This window comes from Oryza brachyantha, chromosome 1 (assembly GCF_000231095.2).
Source record: "Oryza brachyantha chromosome 1, ObraRS2, whole genome shotgun sequence".
Lineage (NCBI taxonomy): Eukaryota > Viridiplantae > Streptophyta > Magnoliopsida > Poales > Poaceae > Oryza > Oryza brachyantha.
In genome coordinates, this window is record NC_023163.2 from 30788950 (window position 1) to 30803051 (window position 14102).

Below are 14102 nucleotides of genomic sequence, written 5' to 3' on the forward strand. Positions count from 1 at the left end.
TGGGACGGACGGGCGCCTCGTGTGTGCACAGCGCCGCGCCGTGTTGATGCTCTTTTGGCAGCGTAGCAGCAGCTAGCACACGCCGTCAGGTCAGACTCGTTCATGGCGTGTCTGTCGACATGGCTGCTGCAACAGTACGAGAGGGTCAAACTGGTGACCACTGGTCAGGTTTCAGTTCAAGAGAAAACAAGCTCTGATGATGTGTGTTAACAGTCCAAGACCATCTTTCAGGTTTTAGACCATCTCAAGACTCGAGGATTCACTTAGTTCCAGCACTACTTTGTAACTTTGAACTTAGAAGTAACATGATGGAAACAAATTTTTGACTGTGAACTTGTGAAAAAATCGCTGTCTGCGAAGGTGCTACACGGCGCTACTCTTCGGTGTGTGAAGCATTAGCGACGACATCAAAGCTCGCTGTTGCTAGGATCACCTGATGTCTTTCCATTGACAGCAATAAGCTCCGTGTCAAAGATTAGGGTCGCTCCACCTATTGGTTACGAACCGCAAGTTAGTATCATAGGTAAATGCGGGAAAAATATTACATGCCCTGTCGGCAATGTAAAATCTGGGTTTCAAACATGGTAAAATAGCCATGCCAAAGTTGAGAATCTACACATGGATGGTTATTTCACAAGGAACCACCAAGCAAACAAACAAATATTCAGACCATACCTGGAATCTTCGGTGGGGAGCCTCTCTCCCCATAACCCATCTTTGCAGGTATCTTTAGCTTCCTCTTTTCACCGACGCACATACCTAGTAACCCTTGGTCCCAACCTAGATAAAAACAACAATGTAGGTTGGTGGATATGCGAAGGTTACTGATATGAATGGTACAATCCATTTCCTATTTTTGATATCCTTGTTCATTCAAGCTACCTCAGTATGGACCATGGAAAATAATAGAGAAGTTTAGTATTCCAGGAAAGGAATAACCTTTTATCACTTGGCCGTTTCCAAGAGTGAATTCAAAGGGGTCACCTCTGTCATAGCTAGAATCAAACACTGATCCATCAGTGAGTGCTCCCTGCAGCATTCCATTTCACTCAATGACACAAGCGTGGAAATAAACTGATGCTGGAAATTATCAGAGCCTTTTCCTTTAGCAGTTGTCAATGAGCTATTTTAACAGTCATGATAGGCAGACCAGGTAAAACACACAATAAAAGACAGAATCTACACTGGTCGTTCAGTGATGCAGTTTATCACTTTATCTGCATAGCTATTTAACCTGATTACGGTAAACATGAGCGTACTGATCAGTAGAACAATGGGTGATGCCTTTCATTATATGCAATACAGTGCAATAGAGCAAAACACAATTCAGTTCTAGTCCCTAACATCCAAGTTAATGCAACTAGCTTCAAATACACTCTCTTTGAGTTTCAACAACTTGATCAGGTTATGTTTGAAATGTTGGAGGTTACTATGATACCTGTGAGACTTGAAATGTTTCATACTTTCATGTAGAATTCTTGCCAAAATCGGAAGTTCTAAAGGGCCTAAGCATTACTTGAGTAAAACCTTTCACTTTTGATATTATTACCGAAGATATGGAATACTTACACGATAATGCACTTTGATTTTGTCGCCTTTGTGAGCTTGCAGGGTGCATGACTCTGGCTTGTACTGAAAAGAGAATAGCCAAAGAGAACATATGTTATGCAATGCAATGAAATGCTAAACTTCAGAATGTACCACAAGCATGATCCTAACATATGATTGCCTTCTCATCTGAGTACTTCCTGGTTGGAACTGAGAGCCGAAATCAAAATATGGGTATATGCATATCAACCGATATCAACACCCCCGGCAAACACTTTCATTTGTGACTGAAGATTCATTAATTCACACAGAACTATTATGTCCACAACGAGTTGGTACATTCTGCTTGAAGCATTGTTCCACAACATAACTATCTGCTTTGAGCCGGTCCATTTAGTACACCGCTGGATCAGGTGAGCATAAGAAAATTCAAAATTGTAAATGACGGGTTCAGAAATTAAATTAAACTAAGCCCATTCCACAGCTCTCTCATCCTACCGTGGAATAGAAAAGAGTCTAAGAAGTAAGCACGCATCTAGATCCATACAGCAGTCTATCCTACCGTATCGTCCAAGCTCACCAGCACTATCAAATTCCAACCAGCGAGCTCGTTCGAACAGATCGGTATATCATGCATCGAATCGACGAGCCCAGCAGCATCAGATCAGCTAGACTTTAAACAAGAAGCGCAAGAACTGACGGGAGAAATCGGTTACCTTCACACCGATCTGAAGCTCCGTGACATCGCCGGACTTCTTGGCCGAAGCTGAAAGCCAAATCGAGCAAGTTCACATATCAAGGAGAACAGATCATATTATACATAAAAAAGACAAAATCTTCACGAGTCAGCTAAGCTACGAGAAGGGTTGGGTAAGGGGACGGGATTTCCGGCGATACCGGAGAGGACGAGGGCCGCCGCGACGACGGCGACGGCGAGGCGGAGGAGCCGCTGCTGCCGGCGTTTCCCCATCGCGTCTCCGCTGCTCTCGCTGAGAAGTGCCGAGTTGACGTGCGGCTCGCCGTATTTTGCATTGCAATTGCACACGAAACGGCTCGCGTGGGCCTCGAACTGCAGGGGGCCATCTTCAGTTTGGGCTAGGCCCAATGTTCAGGTCACCGCAGTTGTTTCTGGGCTTGGAATACATTTTTAGATTGGGCCGTAAAGCTTTCACTTTTTTGAGAATTTTGGGCACGGCATAGAACGACGACTTACTCCTTTAATTTTCAAGTAAATTTTACAAAACCCTAAGTTTTGGGGCATATTTAAGGCAAAACCGTGGGTATTGTAATTTGTTTCACGAAACCACATATTTTGGGACAAAATGTTTCAAGTAGTCCCATGTTTATATAAAAAAAACTTATTTTCATTATGATATATGATATTTTTACTATATATTCACATATAAGTAAGCCCAAAATGCAAATCTTTCTAACCTAATTTATCTTCGTTCTTACTCTCTCAATGTATGATTAAAACTTATCACAATCCTCACTACTACGACAGATTAACAGATTATACATAAAAAAGTTATACTATCAATAATTAACACATGTTGAAAATGCGGCCATTGTGTATATATACATAGAAATAGCACACAATATTTTATAAAACTATTATGCATACATATATTACCCAAATAGATAATATAAGCTTAAATGTGTGGTTTCTTAAAACATTTATTAGTCATAAAACATGGGGTTTCAGGAAACAAATCGCTATACGCATGGTTTCGAGCGGTTACACGTACCTCTAAATTTGGAATTTTGTGAAATTTACTCTTAATTTTTGCCAGAAATGATGTGCAATTTTATTAATGCCCATTTGTCATATGTAATTGAGAACTCAGAAATAAAGTCAGAGGTCGCCACTGGTCTGGTTAATTTCTCTGGATTCGAAAGAGTGTTCATCAGTTAGTTTAATTCTATGGCCCCTGGAAGCCATCAGCCGTGACTGCATGCTCACAAATTAATCATAATATATCGTAATGCCGGCCAATCCACTGCTACAATGCATCACACAATATTGGGGTCAATGCAGCATTTGGAAATTATTAAGTTGATGATGGATATATAGAATTATAGACCAAATGTAGCAGCAGTGTAGATCGATGGATAAATTTGTTTAGTTTGATGGTATATATCATCAACTGCAGGTCTACGGGCGTGGGTGCCAGTCAACACCCGTTAGCCTGTCGAGTGATGTAGCTTCTGTCCTGTCCACGTACGCATACGTACACATTTTCTTGAATTTTTTTGACGCGAAACCATAAGTTGGCATTGACTGTTTGTTAGTATATCGTCACCTTAATCCATTAATTAATGGGGTTTTTGTTAAAGTTTAACTCATCAAGTTGAGGATAATTAAGGAACCCACGCGATATCGATCGAAGTGGCGAAAGCTGAGTGTGCACTTACGTGCCATCCAAGTTTTTCCCAACAGATATCAATCTTACCGTGGACTTGGCGTCAATTAATTAATAAAAGCAGCGGTCATCATTAACAATAACAATAAGGCCTTGTTTAGTTTTCAAATTTTTTTCCAAAAACATCACATCGAATTTTTTGACACCTAAATAAAGCATTAAACATAGATGAACCAAAAAACTAATTGCACAGTTATGAAAGAAATCTTGAGACGAATCTTTTGAGCCTAATTAGTCCATGATTAGCCATAAGTACTACAGTAACCAATATGTGCTAATGACGGATTAATTAGGCTCAAAAGATTCATCTCGTGGTTTCTAGGCTAGCGGTGAAATTCGTTTTTTTATTCGTGTCCGAAAACCCCTTCCGATATCCGGTCAAACGTTCGATGTGATGTTTTTACCAAAAAATTTTGGCAACTAAACACCACCTAAAACTCTCTCTTCTATATAATAGACGAGAGGTTTAGTTGACTTTTAGATATATGTTTTCATCATTTATTATATTAAACAAATATATTATTATTATTTAATGCGATTGATTTATTAGTTTGAGATTGCTCCTTATCACCATTCTTATGTTTTTTTCCATTCGTTCCATATGACCTAGTGTATCTCATGGTCAACATGATTACAAAGCCTGCTACATCAGTCGATTTTAGCAAGTAGATGTCACTCTTACCATTGCAGGAGTTGGGTGTGGTTGTCGTGTGTGCAGTGACGAATCCAACATGAGGGCGGTGGGGGCTTGAGCCCCCAATACCTCCATTAGGCCTATGGAAGCCCCCTGTAGCCCCCTTTAATTTTTTTGTGGAGTATGAATAAAAAGGGGGGCTAAAACTCTATACACTTTGTTTAGACCCTTGTAGCATAGTTTGCTAGATCCGCCACTGATCGTATGAGGGAAGCTGCTCTCATGGTGATGTTTAGACGATCGAGCTCAATCCACGTTGTTGAGCACTCACAGCTTACTTAACTTGTGGACATAGTATTCAACTATGACACCAAGATAAAGATCATCTTCACCGGACTAATAGAGGTAGAGTAGGAGTTCCCTAGCTTACTTGTAGCAAGCTTATCAAGAACAACCTACTAACCGAACCTGTTCTGCATCAGCTTCTGCGTCTTTAGTTGAGTTGCTGTTGAAAATTGTCTCAAATTATGTATGAACATATCCATCCATAATAAGGGCCAATTTCAAACCAAAATGAATTACAACTGTGAGCTATTTGTAACATATCAACTTCTAGGGAAAATTTTAAACTAAGAGTGATATTTGAGACACTTTATTTCAATTTTCTCTTTTACTAGATATACATGAAGTATGACTTTTTTTTATATCTGTAAAATAATTAATTAATATAAATAATGAAATGTTACCTACTGTCATCTATTGAAAACTGGAGAGAGCATCTCTTACTACAGTATGTCACCAGTTTTGCATATATTATTGTAGTACCTTAAAGCTCAACCACACAGGTAACAAACCATATATAAAAACATATAGTTATACAGTAGTTCGTAGTAGCACACAGATTGAGTAATTAACTAGCTAGCTAGCACACCGCATCACGCACACAGCACACAGTATACAACACACACACAATCTACAGGCAGTACAAGTTTTCAACATCACACTCCAGCTACCAGCTAGCTGTGTACTTCTAGGCCGGCCATCCATGAAAAATACAGGACGTTACACAACACTATACTGTACATTGTACGTATTATGTATGTATACAACCATGAACACTATGCTCGATTACTTCTCAAGAACTGCATGAACTGATCGACGAATTAACACGTACGCTTGTGTAGATTATTATTGTGCATGAATTCATGAGGCTAGCTCGAAGAGATGGATTCGATGCACACACGGACGAGACGAGATGACGAGGCGAAACAGGGAGCACGAAGATGCATGCGTACGTACGGAGGGCGCCGCGCGCGCCGTGGTGGCCGCCGGCCGGCGTGTCAGTCTCTGTCTAGACCGAACTTGCGGTCGATGTAGCCGCCGACGGCGTGGAACGCCGGGCCAAAGAACCCGCTGCCGCCGCCGCCGCCGCTTACCGATCTCGATCCAGTGCTGCCGCCGCCGCCCCCGCCTCTCCTGCCGTCGCCTTCTCTCTCGAACTGCGACGAGGACGAGTACGGCGCCGAACCGGTGCCGGGGGGCGTGTTGTAGATGACCTTTACCTCTTCTGCACGGATGTACACCGGCGTCGTCCCGGAGCCCTCCTGCTGCGGCGGAACCGGCCAGCTTCCGCTGTTGTAGGGAATAGGGGTGGCTCCAGATATGATGATGCTGCTGCTGCCGCCGCCGCCGTCGACGTTGCCGTAGGAAGAACGGCCGTACCCGCCGCCGCCGTAGTAGGAACCAGCTCCTGCCGTGCTGCTGCCGTAGCCTCCTCCCGCGCCGGTGCCGTAGCCTGTTCCCGCGCCGGTGCCGTAGCCTCCTCCCGTGCCGCTGCCGTAGCGGTCGTAGTTCCTGGGGTTGCCGCCGCCGGCATAGGCGCCGTCCTTGCTGTAGTTGTTCCGGTGATCTTTCTCGTCGTCCTTGTGCTTCTGGCTGCTACCCTTGTTGTTGCTGCTGCTGCTTCCCTTGTGCTTGTTCCGGTCCTTGTCCTTGTCGTCGTCGCTGCCATTGTTGTGGCTGGTGTAGCTCTGGTACTCCTTCTTTTCCTTCTTGTCGCCGCTCGACGGCGACGACGAGCGCCTGTTGCCGCCGGCTGCTTCGTACGGGCCGCGGCCGGCTCCTGATCCGACGCCATATGGAGAGTTGCCGTCAGAGCCGGCATAGTGCTGGCCGCTGCCGCTGTGGCCGCCATACTTGTCCCACGGCGACGACATCGTCTCGATCTCTTGATATCCCCAACTTAATTACTCAAGATCGAGGGCTCGATTCTTCTATATCCCTGAATGATATACAGGCAATTCAACCGGAATTATATTTTCCATAAGAACACTTGATGAGACGAGCTAGCATCTAACGATATATGATGATCATGAGCAGATATGAGCTGCAGTATATACATCAACTATCTCGAACGGTAATTAAAGAGTGAAAACGCGATGAGAAAATTAAAGAACTGATCATGATTAGCATGCATAAACGCATACCAGATCGACAGTGGAATAGATAATAGCCAAGGCCAGATACCTGCCAATTAACATGCCTCTACATCGGGCCAAGTATATGTTCCCCAACTTCTTATATATCAGAAGCCAGAGACGTCAACGCCAGAAGTCTTCCGTGTTCTTCCAAACTACACTTTTTTTCAAGGAAAATATTCCTTTTAAAAACATATACAATATACACTGTTTAAATCATCATACAACCTTCCAACCACAGCTACGAATAATATATATAGGATCTATGGCTAGTTGTGCATAGATTTTCATTCAAATCCAGGGCTTCAAATAATTAAACTAGGAGTACACGTAGAGTAAGTGTGTTCCATGCTCTCTCTTTGCAACTTTTCTCACTCGTTTTAACGCATAAGTTTTCCAAACTATTAAACAGTGTATTGTTTTTATAAAAAAAAATTCTACAAAAAGGTTATTTTAAACATTATATTGACTTATTTTTCATTTTTAGCTACCGCTTTATTTTATATTGTAAGACTTAGGCCCCATTCGGCCACCCCCCATAAGTTAACCAAGCCTCCCTCGTTTTCCGCGCGCACGTTCCCAAACTGCTAAATGGTGTATTTTTTGTAAAAAATTTCTATAGGAAAGTTGTTTTAAAAAATCATATTAATCTATTTTATATTTTTTTAATAATTAATAATTAATTAATCATGTACTAATCTATTACTACGTTTTCCGTGCCAGGGCATAAGTTAACTTACCTACCCACGCCGAACGTGGCCTTATTGGCTATGCCTAGATTTATGTATCAATGTATAGTGTGTATATATATGTGCCTAGATTCATTTGCACTATATATCTAGCCAATGCTAAAAGGACTTATACAGTGAAATGAAGATAATAGTACTTAATTAAACATGTGTTAATAAATCACTACATTTTTTTGTGCATGGGAGATTAATTCCCAACCTTTTTAACAACACGCGAAAGGACTTGTAGCATAGTGATTACAAAGGCCCTAGTAGCACTTGAGATCCTGAGTTCGACTCCTTGTTGGAGCGAATATTCTAGTATTCTAACGGATTTGTGCTTTCGATACTAAGGGAAGTACCAATCGACAATGAGACGTCTGTGGTGACTTCATTGATTTCTCCTGTATGTACCGACCTGCCCTGTTTGAGACATATTTTCGCGAGCGGACAGATTATTACTTGATTATAGGGATAAGTTAAGTATTTTGAAATAATAATAATAATAATATTTTGTCTAAGTATTTTTGGAGCGTACAACAAATAATAGGCTCCCATTATTTTGCTTATGCAACTATGTTGACACTAAATCAGTCAATTTAATTAATGTGCTATGACACGTGGAGGCCTGGGAATTTTTCTTGACTTTAGTACATGTCCTAAGTTGTAGGATCAATTGAAAATAGTCGTGTCAGTCAGTTTGACCATACAACAGATAAAGTAAGAAACAATGTTAAACCAAAAGTAGTCGATCAACCATCTAGCATATGGATAATTTAGGACCTAGCGATTGCAAGAATCAGCCACGTAGGAATTTATCTATGATGAAATAATGTAAAGAAATCATCACCGGCTAGAATAAAATATAACTCTTTGCAAATCACACTATTGTTGGAAACAATCATGCATAAAAGATCAGATTTAACTGAGACAGTTGAAGATCGAGACCCATGAGAGCAGATTTAACATATTGATGTATTGCCTAATCATAAGCCGATTCAGTTGTTTAGATAATTAGAGCATAATAGTCATTCCTCATTTGGAGCTTTAAACGACACATAATAATTGTCAAGACGATGATCACTAACCACAATCTTAGAGAGAGAATTGGATTGAACCGAGATAGTACAAGATTTGAACTAGTGAAAATTAATTCAAGCTAAGGATTATATGTGTTTAATCGATAATTGATGGGATAGGTTGACCATCGGCTCATGTCTCTAAACTAAATATAGTTTCCAGTAAAGTTTGACTTTGTTGAGGGCAATCTTGATAGAGTGGACCGAACCGAGATAGTATAGGATTAAAATCAACAAAACACAGTTTGCACTAGCAATTATATAAGTTTAAACACTTATTAGCTGATAGATCGCATAGGTAAAATATTGGCTAAAGCTCCAATAAAATAGAACATACACACGCACAAATTGATCTAATCTACCAATTGATAGTAAACATAATTGATCGGACCAAATCGAGAAAAAGCATTAAACTTGAAGTATTTATAGATTAAAAATCAAGCTGATAGAATGCATGATCCATGATTGGTAAACTAAAACTGATCTAAACATGCATATAAATATAGATAAACATAATACCAGATAAAACCATTGATTATAAACCAATTAGAATATCAAACCTAATCAAGAAAGTCCTAGCCGATGGGATGACGAAGCTGATAACTTACATTATATGAGATTGAACTGAATCGATACAACACTACTCTGATAGCTTGCTTGATGATGCGCCGAAGTTGTGTTAATTGAAGTCTGGTTTACGGGATCAGAGGCGCACTTATTTATACAACCGGACTTGGGTAGGATTCATAATAGGACCTAGTTCCTAATTAGAATCATGGATACATACTCATTATACCTTATCAATTAGTATTATCTATCTATATCACACGGGCTCATGCAGTCGATCCTCTTGCAGATCCTATCGCTTGTCATTTTTCCGCTATTCGATTGTCTTTTTCCACCAATCGGCTTTGAACAAGTCCACTTCTAGTCTGATCCAATAACGCTCGTCTTTAACTACTGTTAATACCAATTTTCACCAATCAAATTATTTATAAGACAAAATCTAAAATTTAAAACTAACTCTGAAATTAATTTTGTGATTTTTTTCATCATAGTTTATTTTAAGTAATTTGCTTCTGAATCGCTATAGACATGCATATGAAAATTTTACTCATAAACTATTTTTTGTTTATAAATAAGTCATTTCGCCATAATATAATCTGAGCATCTGCACACTTAATTACATGTGTACGTCAAGGTGTTCAGTACTGCACCGAATTCACGATCAGAAATTAAAGAACTAGAACGAAAGAGAGCAACCTTACAGAATTTAGATTCAGACAATTCCTCAGAGGACCGATAACTTCCACAAGAAGTTTCGTGTACCGACGTTATCATGTATTTAGTTTGAGATATATATTTAATATTCTAACTTAGTTTGACTGAATATTAGCCATAATTGAATGAACCACATTTTCAGAAAGATGACGTATATAGGTCGCTAGCTAGCTAGATACATCTCCCCCCAGTTAGCAATTACATACATGTATATACCGGACGACAGGCACGCACAGCGACATTAATTTACAATTTAATTCAGATGCCCGGTCATTTCTTTTTTTAATGAGAACACAGTACGACGCAAACGTTCATAATGCACGCACACTTTCTCCTAAGAACGCACGCACGCAAACCCCCTATGAGCATCTCCGAAAACCAGCCGGTAGAATCTAGAGAACCACGAAGTCGCCACGGGCGTCTCGATGTCGACGAGCACGTCGTCTCCCACTGAAAGCACAAAGCCATTAGAGTCATGTAAAATTCGCTTCAATGAGAAGTCGAACCCAGAACCTCAGATGCACGGTCATTTCTTAGCCACATTGAACTTGTTACATAGATGCACGTTCATTTTTTGACAGAGAACATAAAATGGAAATATTTAGCATTTTTTACTGTTTTCTGCAAGAGCCTGCAGGAATGCAGCAAACGATATATCTTTGACAAACTAGAACCTGCTGTCAGTAAAGTACTAACTCAAATTACATCAACTTAAATCTGATTAGTATCATACCACTTAAATCTGATACGTACTAATCATATTGCATATACTTCCTCCGGTAAAAAATATTCATCATCTATGATCGATAAGACTTAGATAAACTTTTAAATTTCAACAATCAATAATTTCTTAATGATTAGTTTAAATATTATACACATAATACACATAGAATCTACTCGAAAAGTATTATTCTAATATTACAAAGATATTAGATTTTATGAATTTACTATAACATATAATTGTTTGTTGGAACGTTAGAAGTTCGATCAAATCTCTTATTCTAAATGATAAATATTTTTAATCAGAGGGAATATTGTTATACAGCTTGCAATTCAATTGCACATAACCACCATATATTATATATATGTTCACAGCACATAGATTACAACACGAAAACATAATCTCAATCTAGTACAAGTACTACTACGTACTTCTTGGCCGGCCGCCCGGTCAGCAATGAAATATATATATAGCAAAACTACAGAATAATGAACTTATAATCCATTACCAGATTAATCCGGGACCTTCCCGTGATTAATTATTTCTTTTGATTAAACTGAACTGACGAACGCTTGTAGATTTGTGAACGTACGTGCAGACACATGGATGACGATGCGTGCGTGCATGCAGCCGATCCGTAGCATAGACCGATCGATGGAGTCGATCGAGATGCACACGAAGACGATCAGTTAGAAGACGAAGCATCGATCAAGCTCAGAATCCGAACCGACGGTCCATGTAGCCGCCGACGGCTTGGAACGTAGGGGCGAAGAGCCCGTTGCCTCCGCCGCCGCCGCCGTTGCCGGCGCCGCCATCTCTCCTCCTCTCGCCGCCGTAGCCCTCGTTCTGCGACGACGACCCGGGGGGTGGCATGTAGATGTTGATGTACGTTGGCGCCGACCCTGAGCCCTCCTGCTGCCGCTGCGGCGCACCCCAGTTGCCACCGGAAGATCCATACGGAGGGGCCCCGCCGCCGCCTCCGGCTACGATGGGGCCGCCGTTGCCGCCGTAGCCCCCGCCGTTGCCGTAGGAAGAGCCGCCGTAGCCCCCACCGTTGCCGTAGGAGGAGCCGCCGTAGCCGCCGCCGTTGCCGTAGGAGGAGCTGCCGTAGCCGCCGCCGCCGTAGGAGCCCGAACCTGCTCCTCCTGTGCTGTTGCCGTAGTAGCTGCTGGGGGCGCTGTTGCTGTAGCCGCCGTTGCTGTAGCCGCCGCCGTTACCGTTGTCGTAGCTGCTGTTGCCGTAGATCCGGCTCCGGCCTCCCTCGTCGTCGTCGTTCCTGTACTTGGAGCTGCTCTTCTTCTTGTTTTTCCTCCTGTTCCTGTCTCTGTCGCCGTCGTCGTCGTCGCTGCTGCGGTCGTCGTCGCTGCGTTTATTGTCGTCGTCGCTGGTGTACCTCGGGTACTCCTCGGCTTGCAACGTCCATGGCGAGCGCCCGTACTGGTCGTCTCCTCCTCCTCCGGCGGCGTGCGAAGAGCTGTCAGAGCGTGCGTAGTAGTTGTTGCTGCTGCTGCTTCTGCCGCTGGAGCTGGACTTATTCTTCCCCCAAAATAACGACATCGCCTCTCGATCTCTTGATGATCTCTCCAACTTAATTATGATCCAGCTACTGATCGAGCTATAGCATGTAATTACTAATTAATAAATTAATCAATGATCTACTGATGAGCAGCAAGATTTATGTATGATGCAGTATATCTGAAGAACTCATGCATGCTTAATTGCATACCTGACAGTAGAACAGATGACAATCCAGATAATCGGATACTAGCAGAAGACACCTCTAAAAACCGTCTTATAGAAGCCGGGCAAGGACAACATGGATAAGAATGCTCCTAATTAAGTAGAAGTCTCGTCAACTTCAATATAAAAAATGCACCTTTTTTTATAATCATCACCTAAACTTCCCACCAGCAGCATTACGATGCATAAAATGTGAGACCTAAGGGCGGCTGCGCCCTGATTATCATCCAAATCTAGGGTTACTAAATAATTAAAATTACAAGTCCACTTGGAGTATGTGACGTCACATCTCGCGTGTAAACTTGCGTATGCAAACACTTCAGCTAAATCAACCAATCCCTATACACTTAATTGCAATGCGTACACATTAGGTGGTCAGTGCAACGAATTTTCGCAATGAATTAATTATAATGAGAGTTGCAACTTAGAAGTAGTACTAGACTTTTGTTGCAGTAAACTTCCGTGAAATTTATGCAGACGTTACTACCGTAGTACCATGCATGCATACAAGAGTTTAACTAGTTTGACTGAACACACTAGCCAGAAATTGAATTTGAACCACACATCTTTCGATAAATTAAATTAAGATAGAGTACTATGCAGGTACTTAACCACACATCCTATCAGGAACTACTAGACGGAAGGCAGTACAGCGACATATATATGCACTTTAATTTACACGCACGTACATTTGCGTCAATCTAGTAAATGATTAATCTCAGCTGCGTTAAAAAAAAATGTTACACATGAGGTCGTTTTTCAACAGGACATAAAAAAAGGTGACGTTTAGCTAGTATTGTTTGGGCTGGAAACCTGGAAAGTAGCAGAAACCGATATCTGTCTGTCTTTAGCAAACTTGAAGTAAAGTTGCTGAAAAAAAAACTGCAGCTATGTAGAGAGGATATTTTACTTTCTCTTGCATGTATTCTAAATAATTGCCAAAAATATTTGAACAATCTGGCATGATATACTTTATACGCGATGCATCATTCTATAATATGAAAGTTTATATATATATATGACTTCTATAAGTTGTAACAACAGAAAACTATAATTGTTAATTAATATACACATACTAGCCAGTCAAATTTTCTTTTGTTTTTTTTTTGTTATGACTCCTCTAAATCATATATATATTTCAATTACTACATATTTTCATAGTGACATATCACATTATATTAATCTATCATTAGTGTTTTTTTAAAAAACATGCAATAAATAAGAAGACGTCCCGTCAAGATAAGGATATAATCAGTTTAGTATTAATTAGTATTAATTAGTAGTAGTTTCTGGTTAATTTAACACATTAATAGCCATATTTATATAAATTTTTTAAAGGTTGGGTTCTTTTGTTGATGAAAGATGAAAAATTGTCTGATTTTCATAGCTGTTTAATAGAATAAATGAGAGAATTAACTAATATAAAATTTAAAAAATTACTTTAGAAAGATAAGATAATAAACATCTCTCT

At 40.6% G+C, this 14102-nt stretch overlaps 3 protein-coding genes across 4 annotated transcripts; all 3 read right to left on the reverse strand.

Annotated features, from left to right (window-relative positions):
• Positions 1 to 169: 169 nt before the first annotated feature.
• Positions 170 to 2563, reverse strand: LOC102706531 (peptidyl-prolyl cis-trans isomerase FKBP15-1-like). Its single transcript, XM_006646541.2, has 6 exons — positions 2446 to 2563; positions 2265 to 2314; positions 1570 to 1632; positions 940 to 1030; positions 676 to 780; positions 170 to 490 (listed from the first exon to the last, which is right to left on the reverse strand). Exons 1-6 carry the CDS (start codon positions 2516 to 2518, stop codon positions 408 to 410), a joined length of 465 nt encoding a protein of 154 aa, XP_006646604.1. The 5' UTR covers positions 2519 to 2563; the 3' UTR covers positions 170 to 407.
• Positions 2564 to 5449: 2886 nt separating this feature from the next.
• On the reverse strand, positions 5450 to 7285 carry LOC102706811 (cold and drought-regulated protein CORA-like). Of its 2 annotated transcripts, none has more exons than XM_040527304.1 (2): positions 7132 to 7285; positions 5450 to 6886 (listed from the first exon to the last, which is right to left on the reverse strand). In XM_040527304.1, the coding sequence occupies exon 2, from the start codon at positions 6819 to 6821 to the stop codon at positions 5946 to 5948; it is 876 nt and encodes a 291-aa protein (XP_040383238.1). In that variant the 5' UTR covers positions 6822 to 6886; positions 7132 to 7285; the 3' UTR covers positions 5450 to 5945. The 2 variants fall into 2 exon arrangements, with proteins under 2 accessions (XP_040383238.1, XP_040383242.1); XM_040527308.1 differs by having other exon boundaries at positions 7092 to 7144.
• A 3942-nt stretch (positions 7286 to 11227) lies between these two features.
• Positions 11228 to 12777, reverse strand: LOC102707090 (glycine-rich cell wall structural protein 2-like). Its single transcript, XM_006646543.2, has 2 exons — positions 12618 to 12777; positions 11228 to 12506 (listed from the first exon to the last, which is right to left on the reverse strand). The coding sequence occupies exon 2, from the start codon at positions 12446 to 12448 to the stop codon at positions 11606 to 11608; it is 843 nt and encodes a 280-aa protein (XP_006646606.2). The 5' UTR covers positions 12449 to 12506; positions 12618 to 12777; the 3' UTR covers positions 11228 to 11605.
• Positions 12778 to 14102: the final 1325 nt, after the last annotated feature.